General features: G+C 49.9%; 11 protein-coding genes across 11 annotated transcripts, besides 2 other annotated features; 8 read left to right on the forward strand and 3 right to left on the reverse strand.

Annotated features, from left to right (window-relative positions):
• Nucleotides 1-11441: a sequence feature (contig 1.9 2818..14258(-1)).
• On the forward strand, nt 295-2345 carry trpC (bifunctional anthranilate synthase/indole-3-glycerol-phosphate synthase; the record flags this gene model as incomplete). Its single annotated transcript, XM_050613352.1, has 1 exon — nt 295-2345. One exon carries the CDS (start codon nt 295-297, stop codon nt 2287-2289), a length of 1995 nt encoding a protein of 664 aa, XP_050469176.1. The 3' UTR covers nt 2290-2345.
• ANIA_00647 (snoRNA-binding rRNA-processing protein IMP4) lies at nt 2839-3273 on the reverse strand (the record flags this gene model as incomplete). The annotated part of the gene is made up of 1 exon (XM_653159.2): nt 2839-3273. The coding sequence occupies one exon, from the start codon at nt 3271-3273 to the stop codon at nt 2839-2841; it is 435 nt and encodes a 144-aa protein (XP_658251.2).
• On the forward strand, nt 3956-7751 carry ANIA_00646 (putative regulator of nonsense transcripts; the record flags this gene model as incomplete). Its single annotated transcript, XM_653158.2, has 3 exons — nt 3956-4083; nt 4142-4640; nt 4733-7751. The coding sequence occupies exons 2-3, from the start codon at nt 4426-4428 to the stop codon at nt 7749-7751; spliced, it is 3234 nt and encodes a 1077-aa protein (XP_658250.2). The 5' UTR covers nt 3956-4083; nt 4142-4425.
• On the forward strand, nt 8587-9354 carry ANIA_00645 (uncharacterized protein; the record flags this gene model as incomplete). Its single annotated transcript, XM_653157.1, has 3 exons — nt 8587-8644; nt 8862-8941; nt 9157-9354. 3 exons carry the CDS (start codon nt 8587-8589, stop codon nt 9352-9354), a joined length of 336 nt encoding a protein of 111 aa, XP_658249.1.
• On the forward strand, nt 9773-11474 carry ANIA_00644 (putative C2H2 transcription factor). Its single transcript, XM_653156.2, has 2 exons — nt 9773-10374; nt 10444-11474. Exons 1-2 carry the CDS (start codon nt 10112-10114, stop codon nt 10973-10975), a joined length of 795 nt encoding a protein of 264 aa, XP_658248.1. The 5' UTR covers nt 9773-10111; the 3' UTR covers nt 10976-11474.
• Nucleotides 11442-26256: part of a sequence feature (contig 1.8 1..49390(-1)) that runs on past the window's edge.
• Nucleotides 13169-14026, forward strand: ANIA_00643 (RNA-binding signal recognition particle subunit SEC65; the record flags this gene model as incomplete). Its single annotated transcript, XM_653155.1, has 2 exons — nt 13169-13589; nt 13674-14026. The coding sequence occupies 2 exons, from the start codon at nt 13169-13171 to the stop codon at nt 14024-14026; spliced, it is 774 nt and encodes a 257-aa protein (XP_658247.1).
• On the forward strand, nt 14596-18261 carry ANIA_10105 (putative C6 transcription factor; the record flags this gene model as incomplete). Its single annotated transcript, XM_050613353.1, has 7 exons — nt 14596-14702; nt 14765-15316; nt 15364-15403; nt 15449-16472; nt 16524-16849; nt 16904-16974; nt 17022-18261. 7 exons carry the CDS (start codon nt 14596-14598, stop codon nt 18259-18261), a joined length of 3360 nt encoding a protein of 1119 aa, XP_050469177.1.
• Nucleotides 18360-19622, reverse strand: ANIA_00641 (protein tcpA). The gene is made up of 4 exons (XM_653153.2): nt 19527-19622; nt 19101-19380; nt 18873-19032; nt 18360-18817 (listed from the first exon to the last, which is right to left on the reverse strand). The coding sequence occupies exons 1-4, from the start codon at nt 19539-19541 to the stop codon at nt 18733-18735; spliced, it is 540 nt and encodes a 179-aa protein (XP_658245.1). The 5' UTR covers nt 19542-19622; the 3' UTR covers nt 18360-18732.
• sur2 (sphingosine hydroxylase) lies at nt 20189-21936 on the forward strand (the record flags this gene model as incomplete). Its single annotated transcript, XM_653152.2, has 2 exons — nt 20189-21282; nt 21335-21936. Exons 1-2 carry the CDS (start codon nt 20592-20594, stop codon nt 21934-21936), a joined length of 1293 nt encoding a protein of 430 aa, XP_658244.1. The 5' UTR covers nt 20189-20591.
• On the reverse strand, nt 22583-23912 carry ANIA_00639 (uncharacterized protein; the record flags this gene model as incomplete). Its single annotated transcript, XM_653151.1, has 2 exons — nt 22583-22585; nt 22695-23912. The coding sequence occupies 2 exons, from the start codon at nt 23910-23912 to the stop codon at nt 22583-22585; spliced, it is 1221 nt and encodes a 406-aa protein (XP_658243.1).
• Nucleotides 24516-25832, forward strand: ANIA_00638 (uncharacterized protein; the record flags this gene model as incomplete). Its single annotated transcript, XM_653150.1, has 4 exons — nt 24516-24964; nt 25022-25099; nt 25160-25550; nt 25623-25832. 4 exons carry the CDS (start codon nt 24516-24518, stop codon nt 25830-25832), a joined length of 1128 nt encoding a protein of 375 aa, XP_658242.1.

Below are 26256 nucleotides of genomic sequence, written 5' to 3' on the forward strand. Positions count from 1 at the left end.
GTCGACCACTCCCCGCACCATCCCACCAAGGCGCCACGACTTGAGACCGCTTCCAATGTCATTCTCATTGACAACTACGACTCTTTCACCTGGAATGTCTATCAATACTTGGTCCTAGAGGGAGCAACCGTCACTGTCATCCGCAACGATGAGATCTCTCTGGAGGAGCTGATTGCGAAAAAGCCGACGCAGCTGGTGGTTAGTCCTGGCCCTGGCCACCCTAAGTCTGACGCGGGTATCAGCAACGCTGCTATTCAGTATTTTGCTGGAAAGATACCTATTTTTGGAGTGTGCATGGGCCAGCAATGCATCATCCACTCGTTCGGCGGTAAAGTCGATGTTACCGGAGAGATTCTGCATGGTAAGACGTCAGTCCTGAAACACGACGGAAGAGGTGCCTACGAAGGTCTTCCCCCTTCGGTTATCATTACCAGATATCACTCTCTGGCAGGAACGCACTCTACCATACCCGAGTGCCTGGAAGTGAGCTCTTTTGCTCAATTGGGTGAGGATGCCGACAAGACTGTCATTATGGGCGTGCGACACAAGCAGTTTGCGGTGGAAGGCGTTCAGTTTCACCCTGAGAGTATTCTGACAGAACATGGTCAAACGATGTTTAGAAACTTCCTTAAGCTTACTGCCGGCACCTGGGAAGGCAATGGAAAGGATGTTGCTCAGGGAGGCAATTTCACCGCCGCCGCTCCCAACCCTCCGAAGGCTACTAAGAAGGTGTCAATCTTGGAGAAAATTTATGATCACCGGAGAGCGGCTGTTGCTAAGCAGAAAACTATTCCGTCTCAGCGCCCATCTGATCTTCAGGCTGCCTATGAACTCAGCGTTGCTCCGCCTCAAATATCGTTTCCTGATCGCCTTAGACAATCAGCGTATCCTTTGTCTTTAATGGCCGAAATAAAGCGCGCGTCTCCATCAAAGGGCCTGATAGCAGAGCATGCATGTGCTCCTGCACAAGCCCGGCAATATGCTAAGGCTGGTGCCAGTGTTATCTCCGTGCTTACTGAGCCCGAATGGTTCAAGGGCAGTATCGACGACCTACGTGCGGTGCGTGCAAGTCTAGAGGGACTGACTAACAGACCTGCTATCCTGCGAAAGGAATTCATTTTCGATGAATATCAGATTTTGGAAGCTCGTCTGGCGGGCGCAGATACCGTCCTACTAATTGTGAAAATGCTTGACACTGAGCTTCTCACAAGACTTTATCTTTATTCCCAGAGCCTTGGGATGGAACCCCTTGTTGAGGTCAATACACCGGATGAGATGAAGATCGCAGTGGACCTTGGCGCTCAAGTGATTGGCGTCAACAACAGAGACCTAACAAGCTTTGAAGTTGATCTTGGCACTACCAGCCGGCTCATGGACCAGGTACCCGAGAGCACTATTGTTTGTGCACTTAGCGGTATTTCTGGACCCAAGGATGTAGAAGCCTACAAGAAGGATGGTGTGAAAGCTATTCTCGTCGGAGAGGCCCTTATGCGTGCGCCAGACACTGCAGCATTCGTCGCTGAGCTTCTGGGAGGACAATCCAAGAAGCTTCCTCTGCAGTCACGAAATTCACCTCTGGTCAAGATCTGTGGTACAAGGACTGAAGAAGGGGCGCGCGCGGCTATTGAAGCAGGCGCGGATTTAATTGGCATTATTCTCGTCGAAGGCCGAAAGCGCACTGTTCCCGATGATGTTGCGTTGCAAATCTCGAAAGTTGTAAAGTCCACCCCGAGGCCCACTCCTTATCCAACTGAGGTGCCACAAGGAGATACGGACGCTACCTCTGTTGACTATTTCGACCATTCCGCCACGACTTTGCGGCACCCCACTCGTGCTTTGTTGGTGGGTGTATTCCTCAATCAGCCCCTATCGTATGTCCTAGCCCAGCAGCAAAAGCTGGGCCTTGACGTGGTTCAATTGCACGGTTCCGAACCGCTTGAATGGTCTAGGTTAATACCGGTTCCCGTTATCCGCAAATTTGGGCTTGATGAGTTCGGCATCGCCCGAAGGGCATATCACACGCTGCCGCTGCTGGATTCCGGAGCTGGCGGCTCTGGAGAACTCTTGGATCAGATGCGCGTTAAGCAGATTCTAAAGTCTGATGACGGATTGCGGGTCATTTTAGCTGGTGGCCTGGATCCACTTAACGTTACTGAAATCATCAAACAGCTTGACGAATCTGGATATAAGATCGTTGGTGTCGATGTCAGCTCCGGAGTTGAGACAAATGGTGTTCAGGATCTCGATAAGATACGTTCATTTGTCCAAGCAGCAAAGAGTGCCTTCTAGTGATTTAATAGCTCCATGTCAACAAGAATAAAACGCGTTTCGGGTTTACCTCTTCCAGATACAGCTCATCTGCAATGCATTAATGCATTGGACCTCGCAACCCTAGTACGCCCTTCAGGCTCCGGCGAAGCAGAAGAATAGCTTAGCAGAGTCTATTTTCATTTTCGGGAGACGAGATCAAGCAGATCAACGGTCGTCAAGAGACCTACGAGACTGAGGAATCCGCTCTTGGCTCCACGCGACTATATATTTGTCTCTAATTGTACTTTGACATGCTCCTCTTCTTTACTCTGATAGCTTGACTATGAAAATTCCGTCACCAGCCCCTGGGTTCGCAAAGATAATTGCACTGTTTCTTCCTTGAACTCTCAAGCCTACAGGACACACATTCATCGTAGGTATAAACCTCGAAAATCATTCCTACTAAGATGGGTATACAATAGTAACCATGGTTGCCTAGTGAATGCTCCGTAACACCCAATACGCCGGCCGAAACTTTTTTACAACTCTCCTATGAGTCGTTTACCCAGAATGCACAGGTACACTTGTTTAGAGGTAATCCTTCTTTCTAGAAGTCCTCGTGTACTGTGTAAGCGCCCACTCCACATCTCCACTCGAGCCTTTTTCGAGCGAACCTCCCCTGATCTCGAATAATCTCATCGTCATGCGCGGTCCAACTTCTGCTAGTTCGGCATCCTTATATCCCGTCTTAACGAAAACGTGGTGACGAACCTCAATGCTATCCTCTTTATTTACAAAGGTGACCACGCGGTTTCCAACTTTTCCAGCTTCTCGGGGAGGGAAAAGATGCTTCAGAATTTGAACCACGCGCTTGCCCAGTTTTGTCTTGAAACCCTCAAAGATCAAGTGCGGGTAGCTCTCTGACACAGTCCCGCGGGCAGCGTTGGGAATATCGGCACGTAGAACAACATTATGCAGGGAGAAGCTGGCTGTCGGGCCATGAGGAAGATGTGAGATCGTCATCGCAGTAGGGGTACCACGGTGTTCGTGCAGAATAACCATGTCTGTGAGGCTTGCGGAGTTTGCGCTCGCCACGAGATCAGGGAGAACTAGGTTGCCACGATTCAAACGAATGGAAGTAGGTAGGAGCAGACGGATCTCTTTGGCAAATGTTCCTAGACGCACCGAAGGAGACCGGGAAGTCGTAACGATCGGCCGAGGATCGATGATACCGGAGGTGAGAGCATATTCGTCGTCCAAGTCGAGAAGATCTGCGTCTTTATCCTTCTTGTCTGCTGTCGGCAGTGATTCGTCAAACTTGAAATCCTCTCGAAGTTTTCGATCATTCGCGATAGATGGATCGAGTTGCTTTCCGGTTGCTAGCGACTCCTTCAGCTGCGCTCTTTTTTCGGCAATGGAAGCATCGCGGAGTTGCAAAGCTCTCCGGTAAAGATAATCTCGACGTTCACGAGCTTGACGACGCTGAAATGTTCAATTAAAGTCAGCATTTGGCTCCAAGGACCACAGAATCTTTAAGTATAAACATACGAGCATTTTGACAATGGGCGCAAAAGTAGAAACAAGTCAAGTCTATCAGAAGCGGGCAACTTTTTTTCTGCCGGCTGCAGTTTAGGTCTGGGACGCCACCCGCACTTGTGGGATTTGGTGGGCGAACTGCCCGATAAAGCCGCAATCAACCTCTCAACTCTAGGCAAGAGAGTGCACTCACTTATCTTGCCACCAAGGATAGCATCTCTCTCACACTCTCTCCCTTTATTTTCTTCATCTGCGGAGCTCAGTGGTTTGGGGAATAGGAGAAGTGCAGACTCAGCTGTAAGTATTCTAAATGGTCGTGCTCAGATTGCCCATACTAAGATCTCGATGTATCTAGTCTCATTCTTGCCCCTCTGTTGTGCCACACTGGATTTCGTGGAAGAGACACAGGGGCTTTCATTCTTTTTGTTACAAGACGAAGCGCCTGTTCTTACGTCCATTGACGCCGACCGATTTTGACCAACTCCTTGAGTTCGTGAAGGGCTAGCGAGATTCTAGTTGCGGCGGATTTGGAGGTTGAGACACGTCTTGCGTTCGTCGATTTTCGATCATTCTTGTCTTTGTACAGAGCTTGTGTGAGGACGTCGCTGTCCAAGAAGCGCTCGCTAGACTCGTGTCGCGATGTCTGCCTCTGTTGAATATCAGCCGCCTGGCGCGGAGTCAGAACTGGATCGAACAGTTGGAGGCCCGCGTAGAAGGAGACATGACGATGACGACGAAGGCCCTGATAACTCTGATGATGATGACCTGGAAAGCACAACTAGCGCGCCAGCCAATAAAGCAAAGTATCCAGGAGAATTAGAGGAGGAAAAAGAGCTGGCCCCGCATGCTTGCGCGTAGGTCTTCCCATTTGCCATCTTTCATGCCGGTCACACTGCCGTCATTAGAATTTGGAATAATGGCTAACCCGGTCTGCTTTATTCTATAGATACTGTGGTATACACAATCCTAGCAGTGTTGTCAAATGTCTGGCCTGCAGCAAATGGTTTTGTAGTGCCCGTGGCAACACTTCTTCTTCCCATATCGTGAACCATCTTGTCCGCGCTAGGCACAAGGAAGTCCAACTACACCCAGAGTCCTCGCTTGGTGATACCGTTCTAGAATGCTATAACTGTGGCACCAAGAATGTCTTTCTCCTCGGATTCATCCCCGCCAAGTCCGACACCGTTGTAGTGCTCTTATGTCGTCAGCCTTGCGCCGCCATGCCATCTTCCAAGGACATGAACTGGGATACCTCGCGCTGGCAGCCCCTTATTGAGGATCGTTCGTTCTTGACATGGCTGGTGGCTGCCCCGTCCGATCAAGAGCAACTTCGGGCTCGTCACCTGAGCCCACAAATGATTGCTAAACTAGAGGAAATGTGGAAGGAAAACTCGCAGGCGACAATTGCTGATCTAGAAAAGGCCACAGCTGTCGATGATGAACCTGCACCGGTCCTTTTGCGCTATGACGACGCATTCCAGTACCAGAACATCTTCGGCCCGCTTGTTAAAATCGAGGCAGACTACGATCGCAAACTGAAGGAGTCACAATCACAGGATGGCTTAATTGTCCGCTGGGATCTTGGTCTTAACAACAAGCATTTGGCTAGTTTCATCCTGCCGAAGCTCGAACTTGGAGATGTGAAATTGGCCGTTGGAGACGAGATGCGCCTGAAATACACCGGCGAGTTGCGACCAAAGTGGGAAGGTGTAGGATACGTTATCAAGATCCCTAATAACCAGTCTGACGAAGTTACTATTGAATTGCGGGCAAAGGGAGATCACAAGTCGGTGCCCACGGAATGTACGCATAACTTCACAGCCGATTATGTTTGGAAGTCGACCTCTTTCGACCGCATGCAGCTTGCAATGAAGACCTTCGCTGTTGATGAGATGAGCGTCTCGGGTTACATTTTCCATCGCCTATTGGGTCACGAAGTCGCAGCTGCGCCGATGAAAACACAGATGCCGAAAAAGTTCAGCGTTCCTGGACTTCCTGAGCTCAACGGCAGTCAGATCAATGCAGTAAAAAGTGTGCTACAGCGGCCTCTGAGTCTGATTCAAGGTCCTCCCGGTACTGGAAAGACAGTCACTTCAGCCACCATTATCTATCACCTTGCCAAGCTCAACGGAGGCCAGGTTTTAGTTTGTGCGCCCTCTAACGTTGCCGTTGACCAACTTTGCGAGCGTATCCACAGAACTGGCCTCAAGACTGTCCGCGTAACCGCCAAATCCCGTGAGGATGTTGAGTCTCCTGTTGGCTTCTTGTCCCTGCATGAGCAAGTCCGTCTTAATGACAGCAATATCGAGCTCATCAAACTCAACCAGCTCAAGAGTGAACTTGGGGAATTGTCAAGTCAGGACGAGAAGCGTCTGAAGCAACTCACTAGGGCGGCCGAGCGTGAAATTTTGAACAATGCCGACGTCATTTGCTGTACCTGTGTCGGTGCTGGCGACCCTCGCCTGGCAAAGCTCAAGTTCCGCACTGTTCTGATTGATGAGTCTACTCAGTCTGCTGAACCCGAGTGTATGATTCCGTTAGTTTTGGGATGCAAGCAGGTCGTCCTTGTCGGTGACCACCAGCAGCTCGGTCCTGTTATCATGAATAAGAAGGCAGCGAAGGCGGGGCTTAACCAGTCTCTTTTCGAGCGACTTGTCATCCTGGGTTGCTCGCCTATTCGCCTGAACGTCCAGTACCGTATGCACCCATGTCTTTCAGAATTCCCCTCCAACATGTTTTACGAGGGGTCCTTGCAGAACGGTATTACTTCATTTGATCGCCTTCGTCGCGAGGTTGATTTCCCTTGGCCTATCTTAGATAGCCCCATGATGTTCTGGTCGAATCTCGGAAATGAGGAGATTTCGGCATCTGGAACATCTTACCTCAACCGTACCGAGGCAGCGAATGTAGAAAAGATCGTTACCCGCTTCTTTAAAGCTGGCGTACAGCCAAAGGACATTGGTATTATCACACCTTATGAGGGACAGCGCAGTTATATTGTCAGCTCTATGCAGGCTACTGGTACGTTCAAAAAGGAGCATTATAAGGAGATTGAGGTTGCATCGGTGGATGCTTTCCAGGGTCGCGAGAAAGATTTTATTATTCTTTCTTGCGTACGCTCCAACGACCATCAAGGAATTGGTTTCTTGAGTGATCCTCGCCGTCTAAATGTTGCGCTTACTCGTGCCAAATACGGTCTGGTTATCCTGGGTAATCCGAAGGTGCTATCCAAGCATCCTCTCTGGAATTGTCTCCTGCAGCACTTCAAGGAACGACACACTCTTGTCGAAGGGCCATTATCGAATCTACAGGAATCTCTCATCCAGTTCAGCCGTCCTAAGCAGGCCTACCGCGGACCTCAACGATTCCAGATGGCCTACAACCACGTTTCCAACGTTACTAGTGGTTTCATGAACGGAAGGAATGGTCATCGGAACGAGTTCCACGACACCGGCTCGGTTGTTGGCTACATCCCCGATGATGTGTCTTCTGTCCATTCCTCAGCACTTGGCGGCGTTGGGATTCCATCCGGATATCCTCCTATGTTCCAGCAATTCGCAGATTCGTGGCCTTCTTTGCCTGGTGCCCGTCGAGCCAATGGCAACAGAGGAAAAGGCGCGCCTAGCATTGCTGGGGATTCGGTCGCAGCCACGGAGTCTGATATTACTGGAAGTATCATTGACGGAAAGGGTCCTGAGCAGGGTGGCGTCAGCCTTGCTGGATTGAGCATCAACGATATGACCAAACAGCCCAGTCTAAGTCAGTCTGATCGACTGAAGCGTTACGTAGAATCCGGAGCTCGTGATCCTTACAAGCCGGGTGCCCCCGATAGCGGTAGCATTTTTGGAGGAAGTTCTGCCAGCATTCGTGTTACACGCGGAATACCCGGCCATATTCATGATGACGACGATGCCCGGAGCGTGTCCACAGCTTTCGCTAGTCAGGTGGGGGGCAATTACGATTGAGCAGGATGAAATCGGCAATATCCCATTTTCCCAGCTGCCACCGGAAGTCGAAACCAATCCTGCAGCATGGAAAACAGCCGTTTTGACGGCTATAAGCCATCCTGAACGGGGCTGATATCCTGAGTTCTGAGCGTCCACTCAACCCTTCGATCGTCTTTTGAGCCTGGTGCGCGTCTTGGCGGTTCTGAAACACGACCTGTACAGAGTATACCATCAACACTACCGAAGCGGGAGTCTATCAAGGACATTTAGTATGGTGGTGCCCTATCCATAATGTTATCTCTCACAGCTGCTGTATCCTCCGGTAAGCTAGACGGTGTGCCGTTATCTGCGCCACAGGAAAGTTGATGGAGATGGGCATCGGATCACACGCCTCGCGTTATGGGATTACTTTCGGCTGTTTATTTCGCCTGAGGCATGGCAGCTAGGATTCTCAAGTCTTTTTCTCCAGCTTACGTTTGCGCTCAGCCGATCTTTCTGGGGCTCAGCCTGAAAGGTCGCCTTCTGCGATATTTGCTTTTTTCAAAAAAAATTCACAGCCATCGCCTTTGATGGTATGATCATTTGTGTTCTTCTTTTTACATGTTTTTAGGTCACCGATGGCATTGTTACGGTGTTGCAGAGCTTACTCGATAGTTTAGAGCTCTGTCTGCCATAGGAACTGTATATAGCAGGTCCGGCAACGCCATTAGGTCAATTGAAGATATTCATGTCATTTAGTCAAACCCAACCATGTCACTCGTTATCTCAGCATCTATACTCATCCAGGCACCGGCGTATATTGTGGCGTTATGTAGATCGACAATTAGGGCTTTAGCCACGATCTAGGGTCAACATGTACAAAACCCGGTCGCCCTGCAGATTTACAGGTCCAAGTAAACACAGCCACGCAGGTCAGTCGTATTCGAATCAGGGCTCTGATCTGCCTGCAGCCACGTAACTGATAGCCTACCGAGGACTAGGATTGACGAAGCGACGTAGAATCGCCATCGATTTTGATCAGGGTACCCCTGGCGCTGCGCCACCCTTACGGCAACGATGATCCGAGCTTAAGGCTGTTCTCGATTCACTTTATATTGCTTAGCTGAAGCTATCGACTATGGCCTATAGAAATAATAAAGATGCCTGCTTGGTATTTGACCGCAGCTTTTTCTGAGAACCCTTCGAACTGCATTGACAAATTGTTCCAGGTACCTCTGCATTTTCTATCTTTAGCAGACATCTTTGGTCCCTCACGCCGCGCGTCCTCGTCATCTCAAGAACAAAAAATGCCCTCAATATGCTTGCTACGGTGGGGTGAGGATTGACGCCAAGTAAGTGGATGGCGTTCTAGCCACGCTGAGTAGCATAAGGCAAGGCATGCAATGGGAGCATATCAACAAATATACTTCGGCCTCGGTTACAGACTGGTGGGAGCAAGGCACCCATTCTCAGACCGGGCCCTAAACAGTGTACCAATAATAAGCCTAAAGTGATCGATCATCAAGGACATAGCTTGATCAAGGCTTGTCTTGCGCGCGGTTGCGAGTCTTTTGGCCGCATAGATCGGGCGGGCAAGTCAGGGCCTCTCTCCCCGCCGACGTTGGTGAACTTGGGCACCTAAAAAAGGGCATAAACTTTTCGAAAGTAGTAAGTCTCCAAAAAATTTCGACGTACAGTAGCTCACGGTCCACTAGTGTGTTATGTCTGTGGATACAGACGACACACAAGGGGCGAAGCTGCAGGCATGCTGGCAGTGCAGTTGGTGGCTGCGTCCACGTGACTATCAGTTCATTGGCCAGTGTCAATTTCTAGTGGCGGAATGGATGCCTGAGAGGAGTGGCAGCATTCCTCAAAATAATTTGTTGGTAGCCTTGGCTCCGATACCTGATGGAGTAATGACTCACTCTGGCAGCCTAATTTCAGCATCTGTGCCAATGAGTTATGACAGCAGTGCCGACTTGCTCGATCAATAAATGGAACATAGGTTCCAGTCCCTGACGGGTCACCGCAGTTAGTGACACATTAAGACCTTGACACCCCGCCGTCATCCGTTGCTTCCGGATGATTCTCTCGAGTGGCGTGCCAAGCCCTGCTTAGTCACGGCTTCTGCCTTGTTACCACCTGAAAATTTCGGCAAACCTGTTTCCAAGTTGGGTCCTGCACCTATTCAGTCAACCCTTAGCTCGTTTACCATCGAGTATAAGTATACGAACGCGTTTCGCCATCAATTTTCTATCGGCCGTCGTTGCTCGCTCACACTAACGAATACTCGACTTCTCTCCCACCGTTTACGTTGGTCGTCTCGCGACTCTTTTACACTGGAGCAATACCTCGCGCCCCCCCAGCTCAAACGGCGGGGTTCTACTGCTAACTACGACATGGGGGACGGGTCTGATTATCCCAGTCCCAGAAGCGAAGGTGCTACGGGTCCGACTGCTGTTCTTGTCGCCGCGCAAGATCCTCTAGCTGGTGTTCCGAAGATGACCGATCAATTGTCCCCAAGTTTCATGGAAGGGGCTCGTCCAAAACTGTCGGTGAGACGAGCGCGCGATCCGCCCAAGAACGCCGTTGGACAGATTTTTTGTGACCATGCAGAATGTCAACCAAACCCGCCGACATTTCGTCGTCCTTGCGAGTGGAAGTAAGTGCGCCTTTCGCTTGAGTTGTTAGTGGTGTGGCGAGGATGAGGCTAACACGCTTTTCCTTACAGCAAACACATGGACAAACACGACCGCCCTTACAAATGTCTAGAGCCTGGATGTGATAAGATACAGGGGTTCACATATTCCGGTGGCCTGTTGAGACATCAGCGCGAGGTTCATAAGAAGAACGTCAATGCCAAGAAGCCTCTCATGTGCCCTTACCCTGACTGCAATCGAAGCACGGGGAACGGATTCACGCGTCAGGAGAACTTGAAGGAGCATCTCCGCCGGCGCCACATGCATACGGAGAATGGACACGCGCCAGATCTGACGATGGTGCCATCTTCTGATTTAGATGGCGCCACCTCCATACAGACCGTGAAGCGAAAGCGAGAATCGCTCGACGTCGATCCAAACACAGACCCCGCCATCGCATTTCCGGAAGATGAAGAGAATGGTGTGGACATGCGCGGCGAACTCAAACGACTGCGGCGGGAAGTCCAAGAGAAGGACCGCCGATTACAGGAGCTTGAGCGCATCGTAGCCGGTTTGCAACAAGTTATCCCGCAGCCGCCAACCGCTGTTAGCGTCACTCAGTGATAGCGAACAGCATTTGGAATCCATTTCCAATATTCATTTACTGATGCTCTGTTTTTCTGCTTTTAACTTGCTTCCCTCCAACTCTCCTCTGCCGCGTTTGCATTGCAAAGGCGTTGTGCCCTTCATCATAACTGAATATACGCACCTCATGGATCTGAAATGTCAATGTGAGGTTTTCATGGAATTGGTGTGTATCTCAAGAACGCATGGAATCACACGGGATAGGTCTTGAGGACTATGGCGTTTTCTCGAGGTCGACTTAACAGACCAGGTGGTGTTCTCTCTCTTTGCTCTCTACCCTGAAATATACCCGGGCGTTTTTACAAACCACCCATTATTCATTACGTCCTCATGTTCATGTACTGTTGCATTGTTTTCTATCCTATTTCTGGCATTCAACCATGATTCTTCGTTTACTTGTAAACATTTGGTTATAGATGTAATCTGTAACTCTGCTTCTAGTTTTATCGTATCAAGCATAACGACCAGTTGTCCTAGATCTCCTGGGTATCAACTAGTAGCAAGCCCTGTAGATGTAGCCAAGTTTTAACTGGTTCACGTGAACTCCACGAGCTAATCGTAGCCCTAGGAAGGTAGCAGCGGCACCCTGCATCAGGCAACGCCCTTAATTTGATTACCGAACATCTATGGAGTATTACCCCGAGGTCATAGCCACATACGACGTTGATTAAAAAGCGCATGCTCGCTTCATCGTTTTTAATTTTCCAATCGTTATTGGAGGACGACCAATCATCTGCCTTAGGCGTAGGTAGTTGAAGCCCTTCGCCACCCAACGAAGCTTCCGTGCCCTGACTTCGCGAAGTCAAGACGATAATAGCCTAGTCTACCTCGAATGAATGAGGGAGATTCATCCCAGTTCTTCATTGATTGAGTATCGTGCTGTTTCATGGCCTGTTTTCACGCCGCCCTGAGTCATAGAGCAAGCGTCCGTGCTAACGTGGTACGATATAAGCCGCACTGATTCGTCCTCAGAGGTCATCAACTACGTGGCGCCTACTTGGAAACCTAGATGAACTGAATGGGAGGGTGGGAAAAGATGTCGCTTTGTAGGCTTTTCTAGCCGTGTGCGCCCGGAAGACGTTTATAGGCAGGATAGGACCGAGGGAGTCAGCCTGGATAGGCGAGATACCTATCAAGGAATCAGCCAGCTACTGATCCATCCAACCCATGTCTGTGACTTGCCGATGACTCACATTTAGGCCGGCGCGGGCAGCATGGCTTAGGTATGTGACTAGCTGGGTCGCCCGACTAGTGAGGTCAACTAGAGATGTTGGCCAGGGTTTTATCACAGAGCGTGAAGGGGTGCTGTAGAGGCAGTGAGACTTATCTTCCATTATGTCACCAATTTTTTACTACTAGTAGGTAACAACTCCTGACCGTGTATACCTGAAGGTCATGTGGCATTAATTAGGGCTGTACAAATGTTGGCCTGGTTTTGTAGGCAGGAGACATAATGATGCCTGAGGTTACGGCAGTATATAGACCAAGATCGAGTTAACAACCTCGATGGATAACATAATACTTCAGGGCGGCCTAGGCAACGTATGCACCCGACCTATGGGCACGACCACGGCTGTAGGGCCTCATTGATTTTATATCCTATGATATGACAGCTTGTTGGGAGTGTTCTGTTCTACGTAGGCCAGCAGATGTCTTATCCTGGGTACTTTTGAAGTCTTAAACATGTAACAGCCGTACAATTGATTTGAAAAAGGGCCAATGTATCGTCAGATCGAGGTCGGGTCGAGTTGGGTGCCCATGGGCGAGAAGATCTTGCAATATGCAGCTCTCCCGATGTGTATGGCCTATCACCATTTAGCAAATTTCATTCCTCATCACTACCATGACTATCACCACTATCATCACTATCATTACTAAAGAGATCCGTCACTAAAAAGGTTCATTTGCCACGGGGATACTGAATTTGAGTTGTATGTGCTAGCAGTTATGCTTGATAGTTATGCTAGGCATGCTTATATAACGTGTATTCATAACTCCACACTCCACACACACCGAGTTGGCCAGTTCACGTCCAACGCCTCCGTATTAGACTCCGATCTTCCTATTACTTAACACTTAAATCCCAATTCATGACAGGCGCCAAACATTGAGCTGCGCAATCTGTACATTCTCTGACCACTCTATCTTTCAGATCCGGCCAGGATTAGAAATATGTCCCGCAACGCCCAAGTCGAAGAAGTCTACGACTCGGACCCAGAAGAAGTTGCTCCTTCTCTGGTCCCAAGCCACGCCAAAAATGACTCCATTCTCTCTGGCGCCTCAATTCCTACGTCGTCGATGCCCATCAGACCCGCGCCTGAACCTCAGCGAGAAATTCCAAAATCCTACCAATGTCTGTATCCTGTGTACTTTGACAAGACGCGAACCCGCGCAGAGGGCCGAAAAGTTGGCACAGAACTGGCAGTGGAGAATCCTCTTGCGAGGGACATTGTTGATGCTGTGCAGATGCTGGGACTGCGAGTTGGGTTTGAGCCGGAGAAATTACACCCCAAGGACTGGGCGAATCCAGGGCGAGTTCGTGTGCAATTAAAGGACGAGAACGGGGAACCGGTTAATTCACAAATCAAGAATAGTATGTCTACTTTATTGCGCACCTTCAATCTCGCCGTTGTCTTCGACAAATTGAGCCCCGCGACTTATTGCTAACCCCACCCAGAGCACCACCTCTATATCCTCATCGCGCAGTACCTCAAAGCCCACCCGACAACGGATCAATCGCCCTACCGTTTGCGCATTCGAGGACTCCCAATGCCTGAGAAACTACCAGATGCCCCCCCCGCGCCTCGCGGCTGGAAAATTGGTAAAATCCTGCCCATACACTCCGCCGCATATAGTGGTGGTGGGGTTAGCGATAACCCTCTAAAAGACGCTATGGCCGAGATGCAGAATATGCAGGGAATGCCCGGTATGCCGCAAATACCCGGAATGGGAAACTTGGCAGGTATGATGGGCGGAGGTGAGCCATCAGGAGGCAGCGAAAAGAAGAAGAAGGATAAGAAGAAGAAATAGACTGGCTACTGGGCAATTGCTTTTTCTATGCGCTCGCGCGGCAGGCTTAATGTCTGGTTTGCATTGGCATGGGCATTGGCGAAAGGCGTTCTTTTGTATTGGTTCTCCGTTTAGGCATATTCGCTGTGTTCTTGATGCCATTTGACTAAAGCATAATTCTCTAGACCGGCCGTAGTTGTGGTCAGCTGGCGCTGATGACCCAGTAGCCTCCAGGACAATAAGTTTTGTTTGTCGCCCACGAGGTCTTATCGCAGTCCTCGTGCTGCACTGCTGCTATGTACTGGGGTGTACCCTATTGGCTGGGCCGTGGCCGACCGTTAATGTGGGCTTCTCCACGGTTCCCAGCTTATCGTCGGAGCTGCTCAGATTCTCTCCTCTTTCTGCATTTGCCTCGCGAGGCTTGGAGTACTCACCTACGCAGGTTAATTGTTATCGCTTTTGGAAGAATAGATTTCTATATGAGTTAACATCCTCACTGCCACCCCGCTTTTCATAAGGGGCTCCCAGATATTCGGTGCATCAATGAATTGGAGACCGAATTTCCCCGCCACTGCGATTCCGAACGGACCATGACCTCCAGTCCGACCCCCGACACCTCCCCAAGCGGGCCTCCAAATATCCCATCAGCTTCGCCTACGATCCAACCTCTGACGCCGCATCTCCTGCATCGACTGTTGTCAGACCTGCTAGCAAAAAGGCTCCCGGGCGCCAGATTACACGGAACCGAACCAGTTATAGCTGTCATACCTGTCGGAGACGGAAAGTGAAATGCGACAAAGTACACCCTATTTGCGGGAACTGCGCGAAAAATGGAACCGACTGCGTTTACGATGCGGCGTCACAGTCTCGGCAGGATAGCGGCTCGCGCGGCGGTCGCGATAAGGATGGATATGGCGTGAAGCGGAGAAGGGAGACATCGAGGCAGCTTGAAGATGATATCGTGGACTTGCAGTCGATGTACGGCCGTCTGAGGCAGGCTGGGCCATCTGAGCAGAAATCTATTGAATCGCGACTTGATAAACTCACGTCCATGATAGAGCGACTGAGCAAGACGTCTCAGCCGGCGGTTTCTGCGGAGCAACAACAGATTACGACGCAGAATTCGGGTCTGGACGTTCCTAAAGGAGAAGTACGCGCTACTAATGGGGGTTCTCGACCCGGTAGCCCGCGGCGCACGGCTGATTCGAGCGGTGATGAATTTCCAGTACCGGCCGGCCATGCTACAGACCTCGTAGATCCAGTGGGATCTCTGAATCTGGGACATCTTAGCTTGGAAGATGGGAGGTCAAGGTGTGTTTGTCGCGTGAATTGTTTTTTATCCATCTAATGGAATATAGATATGTCGGCACGACTTTCTGGGCTTATATCTCTCATGAGGTGAGCAGCTAGGGTCATTACTCGGCACAAAACTTACATTTGTAGATTAATGAGCTTAATCAATTCCTTCGGGACCAGACGCACTCGCATGAGAGCTCTCATGCGAACGAGCCCTATAACGAAGAGACCGTGGCAAATGTGACAACACGCCATTGGATGCCCTCAGATGAGCATCCTAGCGTTACTGCCGGTGACAGAGAAGCAACCGGAGATGGCATCCAGAATTCAATACTGTTTTCGTTAGACGGATCACCTTCCGCGAAGGATCGAGCCGTTGAACCGGATATGCTTGAGTGCATGCCTACGAAACGGCAGAGCCATATTTTATACAAAGGCTTCATGTCTGGGATTCAAGCCGTCAGCCCTGTGGTCCATCCGCCGACTGTCTTGAAACACTATAACGCGTTCTGGGACTGGTATGATTCCAGCAGTTACTCGGGGGAGTCATGTCCGGACCCGTCATTCATCCCACTGCTGTACGCCATCTGGTGCGGTGGATCAGTCACAATTTCCTTGAGAGCAATCAAGGCTGAGTTTAATGGTGCAACGCGGGCAGCTCTGTCAAAAGCTTACAATGACCAAGTTACTCGTTGGCTGACTAAAACTTCTTTCTTGCGCAGCCCTTCACTACAGGGGTTAGCTGCGTATTTGCTCACGCAAACAATACTCACCAAGGAGGAGGAACCACTTACTAGCAGCCTGTTCGTCAGTCTTGCAATGAGAGTTGCACAGACTATGGGCCTGCATCGTGATCCTGCGAATTTTGGGATTCCCCCTTCGGAGGCAGAGAGCCGCCGACGGATGTGGTGGCATATCGTACATATGGACGGTGTTGTCTCCATGTCCAGTGGGCTTCCTCCTTTAGTGACGGATGAGAACTTCTGGGACGTACGAGAACCAAGTGAGTTCAAAGATACGCTCATAGGGACTGCCGAGGCCGACCAATATGAGAGGATGGTCAAAGCTGGGTTGCGCCCTCGAGATAATCCCGATGACCCAACAGTTTGTGGCGGTCCATCTATGGTGAATGTTTACTACCTGGCAGCCCGAGGCAAATATGTCATGGCACGTAAGTACTGTCTTGAGAACTGTGATGTGAACAACTTTTAATGTGTGCCAGGCGCTGTCCGTCGGATAATGAGGATTCAACTTGGAACCAAGCCTGTTACACGGCGGCACATGGAGGAATTGAGATCAATCCTCGTCGACCTCCAAGTCCAGCTGAACTCAATAGTTGAGCGGATTCCAGAGGCTAGACAGACTGATTTCCCCTCGAATACTTCCAATAGATCCTGGTCTTTCTCACGGTCTCCAACAGAAGGGTTGAGCATGGATCAGGCACTTCCGGGCGACGCGGCTCCTACCTGTACGGAGCAGTATCATACGCCGGTTCTTGTAGCTTATCATAAATGGGCAAGGATCGTCCTCAGCCTTTATGTTGACAAAGTAAGTGATAATTCAAGTACTAAGCAGACTGAACCTCTAACACCACGGATATAGGCATATTGCGTTGCATATCAGCCTTTCCTTAAGAATGCCAGGAGCCGGATTTGGCCAGCTGCAAGACAAAGGTTCGTGCCACAGCCCACGTTTAGTACTCCCAAACTAATTTCTGTAGCGCACTCCGCCATTGTCATGGATTCATGGAAAAGTTCATCTCCCTTGCCACGGACCCTGATTTCCAGCCGTTTCAATGGAGTTGGCCTGGGAACCACCAGCCAATGCACGCTACTATGATCATGCTTATTGATCTCTATGAGCGGCCCTACAGCCCAGAGGCCCCGAAGACTCGCGCGTTCGTAGACAAAATCTTCTCACTCACCGGGCCGGATGGAGGCGTCGTCGGAGGCGAAGATGGCGTAACAACTCAGCGACCTCTGAAAGACGGGGGCCGTGAGGCCTGGGATATGATTCGCCGCCTGCGCCAACAAGCATGGCAGAAAGCTGGACTCGATCCGCAGAAGCTATGGACGGAACAGGCACAAATCCAAGCCGGCGTAGCAGTGCCGGACGATTGCCTTGCGACCAACCCCTACTACCCCGGTTCCTCGGCCTATCTGCAGCCCATTCATAGCCGCGAGCAACTGTTGGATTTCTCGAAGATGTTTTATAGTATGACGCGCTCCCAGGCTCTTCCGAGTATTGCTACTGCACTTGGTACTACGGTCCCGTTGCCCAGGCCCAGTTCGTTACGCTACGAGATACCCTCAACAACTGCTAGTGCCCCTACGGGTCAAACAATGCCGCATCCTGAAAACCTACACTCACCTGTACTCATTCCGAAGTCGCCATCCTCTCCTGCCGATATCAATATGCCTCATCCTCAACTTCTCCACACACCCAAACCTACCACAGTCTCTCAATCTCCTTCTTCGGGCAATATTCAATTGCAAACGGCTACTGCCCCTCCGACAGGCCTGGCCCCACTTACCCACGCTCGCTCTCCCGCGCCTGCGCCTGCTCCCGCAGCTCTCCCTACTCTTCCGCCCCTGTCTATATCTTCAACAGCTCAAGCACAACAATCACAACCACAACCGCAAACTACTCTCTCCTTCGTCGATACCCTCTCACCATCCGCACACCAAATACCCCTAAGCGTCCCTACGCCCCCGTCAATGGTGGACCCGAATCTTAATTTTGACTGGGATCAATGGGATGCCGTGTTCGGGCAGCATCTTCCTGTCTCTGATGATTTGATGGAGCTTGATCCAGTGACGGGGTTTGAGTTTGGCGATCTTGGTGTGCCGGGGAGGACTAGTCGGACTGGGAGCTTGAATGGAGGTGACTCTGGGATGAAAATGGGTGGGGCTGGCACAGGTGCTGGGAGCACTGGAATGCGGAGTCCGGGGTGGTGTTGAGCACGCTCTTAACTAGACCTTGATTGTTCTGTGTTCATAGTTTGGCACATTTGGATATAATATCAAACGCGGTGGATAGATAACTTTATATAAGCTGTTTGTAAAATTTGTGTTATATGAGACGATAATACAATACTCGCTTTACGATTGCTAGCAGATCATTCCAGCTAGTTTGAAGGTACTGTGCGAGAGCCGGAATATGTATAGGGTGAAGGTTGGTCAAGAAGCCGGGTAGCATTATATGGGTATTCAAGCCATCTTTCGAAGATATGGACGTAACGAGTATGGTATTCATGAGGCGTGACTCTGATCAAATAGGATCCAGAATATGCGATGTGGAAGAGCTTGGGATATTATATGAAAATGGGATAGCAATCGCCAGCTGAGCGAACTCGAGGCCTGATCGTTGCGATTTCCATCTCCCTTCTTTTGTTTTGCTCGTTGAACAATATTCTTCATAATTCGTGGAACTTAAACCTTCATCTCCTCAAGACCGTGCTTCCAGAGAGTGGCGTAGGGGGTAACACCATCCTCACGGAAGTCAATCAGGATGTGCCTGGAATTCAAGTTAGTGAGAAGTCCGAGCACTTCAGCCTGCTGCGAATACATACATAGCATCACCGTCCATGGACTCGCCCATGAGAACATCGTAGTTGTCGTAGTTCTTGAGAATCTTGTTGACGGCAGCAGGAGCACCCTTCTTGAACTCGTTGATGGTCTCATCGGGGGCACCCTTATCCTGGAGGGCCTTGAGGACCTTCTTCATGTAGGCTATAATTGCGAACAAGGTCATTAGCGGGGTTGTTCAGGATAGTGATAGATGGGCGGATTGAGCGTACTCTTCAGGTGACCCTTGAAGGCATCCTTGGGGGGCTTGGCACCGTCCTCGGCCTTGAGCCAGACGAGACGGAACTGGTCCTCAATGTCGTGAACCATAACCTCACCACCTTCAGCACCACCCTCATCATCGCCACCCTCAGCGGAAGGGTTGGCTCCCTCGAGCTCGAAGTCCTCGTTCGTCTTCTTGAGGTACTTCCTGCAGTCGCACTCGTAGAGAACACCGTCGACGGTCTTGATGTTGTAGGTGTCCGAGAGGACCTCGTCACCAGAGATGATATCCTGTACAAAACTGTATGTTAGCTTGCTTGCCTAATAACATGAGTTCCCTCATGGTCGCTTCATGATGTTTTTCTTTGCGACGTTGTAGTAAAGTGGGGTAGTAACATGAATTTGGAGATGTACGGTGAGAAAGAACGTGGACAAACCTTGTAAATAATCATTTTGAAAGATGGAGATGGAGATCCTGCACAAAAAAGGAGAAACAAAGAGGAAGAAATGAAGAGGGATTGATGGATTGGCACACGGCTGGAGAGAAGGAGAAAGAGAAGAGAGGAGGGGAACCTGGAAAAAATGAGGATTATTATTTAGCGGGTTCGGTGGGGTTTTTCATTTTGCTGTCTTTTTTGCTGAGGGGGGCAAATCGCACTAGCCTACTTTGGGGTTGGTCTGGACTCAGGCACAAGCATGAACATTCACTATGCCCGAAAAGAACAACTCTCCAAGTACAGTAGTGGGCATAACAGTTATACGGTCAACGCCACGGCAACCAGATTCATTCAGGGGAATTTGAGCGGACATTGCCTGATGCTGGGAGTAATTAGTGAGCAGTGGCTAATTTCAGATGTCAGGCAAGCTACACTGCACTGCTCCTGAGAGCGTTATCAGGAGATCTGACAATACATACAGCCTTACTCTATATATTTATCGTAATTTAACTGTAATTAACAGGTACAAAACAACATCAAAAAATCAATGGTTGCGGTAAGCTTCGATCCTCCGTGGTGTGACCCATCATCCATCGGTCGCCGAGTTTGGGTCTTGACTTTTCTGACCCTTTTTGATCTCTTGACTACTTCAACCATACCTACGCTCCTCCTCAGCACCATTCTTATTTTCTTTCCTCCCCAGTCCAGCGCTCCTCTGGGGTTTCAAGCTCTAAGAACTTCAACCGACGTCCTAATTGACGTTGCCCTGCCCTTGCCGACTCCGCCTGCTCCCGCAGTCCCCTGATTGTGGTGGGCCGCCTCCGATTACTGTCGCTTCGCGGATACTTCGACCGCAACTATAAATCGCATCCTCTCCTTCAGTTCACACGATTGCCTTCTCGTCACTCCTTTTATCTTTATACGATCCTAACCTACGCTTGCTTCGTTTCACCAGCGGTTATACACGAAGTTAACTGTCAAACCTAGGGTCCGATGTGCTTTAACCCGCCATTCGCCACACCATTCTGATCGCGTTCTCTCGACTTTTGCCTGTGCCTTCTCAAAATGGCTACAAACACAACTTTGCTCTATGATCTCCCTCCTCTCCCGGCGTATCAATTGACACCGCGCCCTTCGCTTGTTGATGGAATCCCAGACAATATCCTCGCGTTAATCCTGCCGGTTGTTGCCTACTGGGCCGTGTCTATGTTTTTCCATGTCATCGATGTCTATGATTTATTCCCGCAGTACCGTTTACATACTCCGGCCGAAGTTCTTACGAGAAACCGCGCATCTCGATGGGACGTTGTACGAGATGTCGTCCTGCAGCAGGTAGTTCAAACGCTCGCAGGCCTTATCTTGGCCTACTTTGACGAGCAGGAATACATTGGACGGGAAGAATATGACGTTGCGGTTTGGGCGCGCCGGATCCGTTTTGTACAAAGAGGTCTCCCCTACCTGTTGGCTTTGTTCGGTTTGGATGCCTCTGGTGTGGCTGCGAACTTTTCTCGGAACGGACACAAGATGCTAGCGGGAGCTGTTGCCGGTGGATATTACCCTGGTGCTACCCAGTCCATTGTCTCCAGTGGTGGCATTGAGACAGTTGTGCCTGCTTTTACCAACTGGGAAATGTCTCTGGCAGCTTTCATCTACTGGTATTTCATCCCGGCGCTGCAGTTCACCTGGGGTATCTGTGTCGTGGATACATGGCAGTATTTCCTTCACCGTGCAATGCATCTGAACCGTTGGCTTTATGGTAAGTCCTGTAGTTCTACCTTATGAGGATATGAGCATTAACTGTGCATCAGTTCACTTCCACTCGCGTCACCACCGCCTCTACGTTCCATACGCCTATGGCGCCCTCTACAATCACCCAGTGGAGGGGCTCCTCTTAGACACCGTTGGAGCTGGGATTGGCTTCCTGACATCGGGAATGACACATCGCCAGAGCATGTGGTTCTTCACCTTCTCCACTATCAAGACTGTCGATGATCACTGCGGCTACGCTTTCCCTTGGGATCCCCTTCAGCATGCAACCACCAACAACGCTGCTTACCATGATATCCATCACCAAAGCTGGGGCATCAAGACAAACTTTTCTCAGCCGTTCTTCACTTTTTGGGACCGCCTCTTCAACACCCAATGGAAAGGCGAGGTGAAGCTCCGTTATGAGCGGTCTCGAGAGGCCGCTGAAAAAAAGCTTAGCGAGGGAGGAATGCAACAAGACTCGGATATGGAGAATAGTTCATCTGATTTCGCGCAACCTAACGGGGAAGCTGCCGTTGTGTCCCCCGAGGAACCTTCGGACAGAGACGCAAGGACTCGCTTGCGCAAGAAGACCGCCAGCTTCTCTCCGTCTGTTGACTCGCTGAAGGGGGTTAACCATGGTGTGCCCAGCAGTGTCTTATAGACTCAGCCGTGTCCTACATTCGGCCCGAGTACTCCGAAGTCTGCACCATGTCCACTCATTTCTTTGTCTCTTCATTTCTTTCGACCCACCGTTGCATTAATTGGAGCTGCAGGTCGTCTCCGAGGCACAGTGGGTGTCTCCTTTTCTGGTTTGCACCGAATACTATGTATTAATAATCGGGCGTTATGGCTGCCTCAAGTGTATGCTCTGTACAATGATGTCTAGGTGAATATTTTTTTGTGGATTACTTATAATTAGTGGAAATTGGGAGGAAGTTAATATGCGATCCACGATTCAACTATTTCCATAATTCTGCAGAATAACTTGCTCTTCCAAGTCCATATTGTAACATAGTCCATTTTCATATGCATGCCTAACCGATCCACGTAAATCTCAATGGAAAATACCTTCTAGTCTGCATGTTATTCCTTGTCCAGTCATTTCGGAGGCTGCCAGACTTCTCATAGACATTCATTATCGATAACTGCTACCTGGCTTTGCCTCGGTGTTGCTTACTATTCCGTCATAATCACACCCTGAGCCGTTGTCTTGAAGCTTTTTGTCGGCTCAGCAGCCGCTTCTGTGTCACTCTCCTCGTTAGAATCGTGCCAACTGCTCCATTTTATTCCCCCTTCCGAATAGTCACTCACTGTCATCATTTGTGACTTAGACCTTGGCGATAGGTCAGACTGAAGATCATCTGGACCCGCATCTTCGAGAAGAAGACTCCCAATTTGCGTTATCAGCTGATCAACAACCGGACTACCCGAATCGATAGTGATAGACTTGTCACCCAGGTCGTTCTCCCAATCGGACAAATCTGAAGAGGATTTGCGAGGGGCGTAGTTCGTGGAGTTGATGTCATATCCTTGAGTGGCGGTAGCGTCTGAGATATCCCGACTGTCCAGGTTCAAGGAAGCCGCTACTTCCATGCTCGTTCTGAAAGGACCATAGGCACTGAGAATCTCCTGGATCAGTAGGTCTTGTATTTTGCGCTGGTCTTTGACCTTCTGGTCTTCTTTTAGTTTCTTCTCCAGTTCAAAAGGTGATACTGTCTTGGGGACAAGCCAGAGCTTGATTGTTTGGGGACTTTCTCTGCCGCCCGATTCGAAGTTAGGGCTTAAGCTAGTCAGCGCTGATCCAGACGGTTCTTCAGTTGGTTTACTGATAAGCTGATGGTCAGTCACGATCCTTGACGGCAGACGAGGCTCACACTTCGAGCCGTCGCACCTCCGTGAGTGTTGACGCGTAGTGCGACGGGCCGCATTCTTTCGAGCTTGCTTTAAGTCCGACGAGAGCTTCGTACTGTATTGGATGAGGGATAACAGCGATTTGCCCTGGCGGTAATACAGCGCTCCGTCAACAAAGCGGGTGAGCTTCGGAGGAAGTCTATATGAACACCGCTCTCGTGTTCGGCTTAGGAGGGCTGTGCGGAGATCTTGCAGAGCTCCTGGCCTCACGATGATTCTGGAGATTATACAAGCTTCGCATTTGTTTTGCTGGAATGGGACAGGATCAATAGGGGAGCTACGGCTTGAAGCATGATCCCACCACAATCCTCGAAGCGATTGTAGATTGCGCACTATGTTGAGAACATGAGATTCGAGGCTGTCTGGGTACCCAGGATACCGTTGGGTGATATTATCTAGGTGGTCTTCCACTTCCCGCTGGATCAGCCTGAAGATGTGATTGATTATATACTGGTTCAAGCGCTTGTGGGAAATGCATAAGGTTGCGGCGGGAGCCGGGGTAGACGGCGAGAATATTAGAAGCCTCTTGCGAAGCGCCGGACGAAGTTTGTTGACAGCTTCCTGAATCTGTTGCTTGACGTTTTCTCCATAAAGAGGATGGCTAGGTTGCGGAGGTTCTATGGCCAGGACTTCGATTAGTGCTTGTAGATCAGCGCGGCTGAGATTTGGCAGTTTCAGGGGGTAGTCCTGGACTGTGGAAGCGGTCTTTGTTCTCCGCTTAGGCATATTAGAAGACTTCCCAGAGGATATATCAAGGTGGAAGTGATTCCATTCGTGTTTGTAGTAGTATTTCTGGGTTTGAAGCTGAATCGAAAGGGACGAAAGATGGGTGTTATTGCGCGAATATGCGGCGGACACCGCTTATACTTGTTTGATCCCATCGTTTTAGTTGCAAGCAACTGTTTGGTCGCTTAGAACAGTCGTTTGAGGGTGAAAAGCTCATTGTATCTGATTCTTTGTGTGCATTAGTTAGCGCTGGGTGGCAGAGCTGGCTCAAAGAGGTATACCGTGATGACCTAGGGCTATCCTTTCATGAGTCCCTAAGGTCCACCGTTGTGTTTCACAAAAGCTGGGGAGTGAGGCACTGCATGGGAGTTGTGGTGAAAGAAAGGCTGGAATGATCGAGATGGAAGGCGCTGTTGCCGGTGGTTGAACAGAATGACATGTCTAGGTACCTTCTGGATGATCGCATCACGCGCATACTCAACTTGTTCCTTTTCCAGTACCACCTCATCTCTGCCCATTTCAACCCACTTCAGCCTCTTTCTTCCCCATTTCGCTTCGATTCTAACATTACTACGTGAGTCTCGTCAATCTGCTCTGTCGGCCATGGTTGCAACGATCTTCCATTCGCAATCCACATCAGATAAGCCGCTGCCTTACACGGCATCGCCATGGAGTCTCATGTGGGAAGACATTCTCCTTGTTGTCCGCACATCCTGGTCCATCCCATGGGTGCTTCTGCCTTTGAAACATCAGCATTCTAATGAATTGGACGAGCTTTACCCCTCGTTGACCAATATTGCCAACGTAGTGTTCCAAGCCGTTCTGAGCTTGGTCCAGATACTGTTCCTTCTGTCAGTACCGGTCCTTGTTATCTGCATGGTTCCGACCCTCTGGGTATGCGTCTACATTAGTGGCTTTCTGTGGCTTAACAGAACGCTATGCAATCTGATCCTCAACAGAAAGCCGAGCGTTTTGGTGTCGAAGTATCCTAAGGAGGAAGCCCCCGAGCATAAACATGAGCATTGGGTTTATATCAACGGCATCGCTTGTGGGTAAGTGCGACAATTTTGGATCGCTAACTACAGCAGAAAGCTGATACGTCCTTCCAGCCAGACCTGGCTACAGAGTAACATTGATCGCCTAGCATATACATTCGGGAGGAAGATTACGGGTGTGCACAATCCATCGTATGTCCAAAGCGGCTGCCTACTGAAGACTGGTTGGTGTCGTTAACCTGTCTCGATTAGGTCCGGACTCGTATTTGACATTATTGAGTCCTTAATCCAGAGGGACTTTTCTTACGCAACTCGAGATGTCAGAGAGGCATACGCTCTGCTTAGAGCCGCTTTGCTAAATCCGGACTATACGAAGGTGGTCTTGATATCTCACAGCCAAGGGGGAATAGAAAGTGGCCTAATAGCAGACTGGCTCCTTGACGAGATTCCTCAAGGCCTCCTCCGCAAACTGGAAATCTATACTTTTGGCAACGCCGCCAACCACTTCAATAACCCGTACCGGGCACTCCCAGCTACCCAGAAGGAGACCGCCCCTGTCGTATCCCCGCAGAGCCAACACCCAAGTGAGAACAGTGACAATACTATTCTCCACATTGAACATTACGCTAATTCGAGGGATTTTGTAAGTCTCTGGGGCGCGCTGAACTTTAGCAACATACCCAATCGCTTTATGGGCTATGTGTTCGTCCGGCAGGGCTCCGGTCACCTGTTCAACCAGCACTACCTGGGCACCATGTTTCCACTTGGTCCTGATAATCAGGTTCTGGATTCAAATTCATTTATGGATACAGAGACGGACTTCCTAGGGTCTACTGTCAATGGTTCCAAGGGTACAGGTCGACGTGTAAAGGTCCGAGAGCTCAGTCGATTGTGGTTATACCGAAACGGTGGCTCACCAGAGTAATGAGGGGTCGTCGTTCACTTCCTAATTGTTTACAAAGTCCCTTCTCATTCTACGCAGGGTTTCTCGCGCCGCAATATATCATTATCTGTTCATGCTGCCCTGGCATTCTGATGGTTCAATTACTAGTCCATACAGCTTGAGAAGAGCATCCATGTATAAAAACACCTCATTCGGCTCCTTGCGGAATTATCTTCTTACCTTTCTCCAATATCCGCCGCCCTGTCTCCGGCCAGCACTTAAGCTGCACTAGATAAATATGATCCATTCCCACGTTCCTCTCTTCTTGGCCTCGAGGAAGCCCACTGCCTCTTCGCCATAACAGAGCCATACTTCCCAAGCACAACAACTACCGCCTCTCCAAAGTAAACGGGATAGACGAGGGTTTTATGGTAGCAATGTAAGTCTTGTATATAGAGTTCATTAT

This window comes from Aspergillus nidulans, chromosome VIII, assembly GCF_000011425.1.
Source record: "Aspergillus nidulans FGSC A4 chromosome VIII".
Lineage (NCBI taxonomy): Eukaryota > Fungi > Ascomycota > Eurotiomycetes > Eurotiales > Aspergillaceae > Aspergillus > Aspergillus nidulans.

Bases quoted from the DNA above. Each gene is read 5' to 3' on its own strand.
- ANIA_00641 (XM_653153.2), bottom strand. The intron at 19,033-19,100 runs GTACGCTCAATC...TCGCAATTATAG, and splicing joins CTTCAAGGGTCACCTGAAGA to CCTACATGAAGAAGGTCCTC. The intron at 18,818-18,872 runs GTATGTATTCGC...CTTGAATTCCAG, and splicing joins TCCATGGACGGTGATGCTAT to GCACATCCTGATTGACTTCC.
- ANIA_00644 (XM_653156.2), top strand. From the start codon at position 10,112: ATGGGGGACGGGTCTGATTATCCCAGTCCCAGAAGCGAAGGTGCTACG. The intron at 10,375-10,443 runs GTAAGTGCGCCT...TTTTCCTTACAG, and splicing joins CGTCGTCCTTGCGAGTGGAA to CAAACACATGGACAAACACG.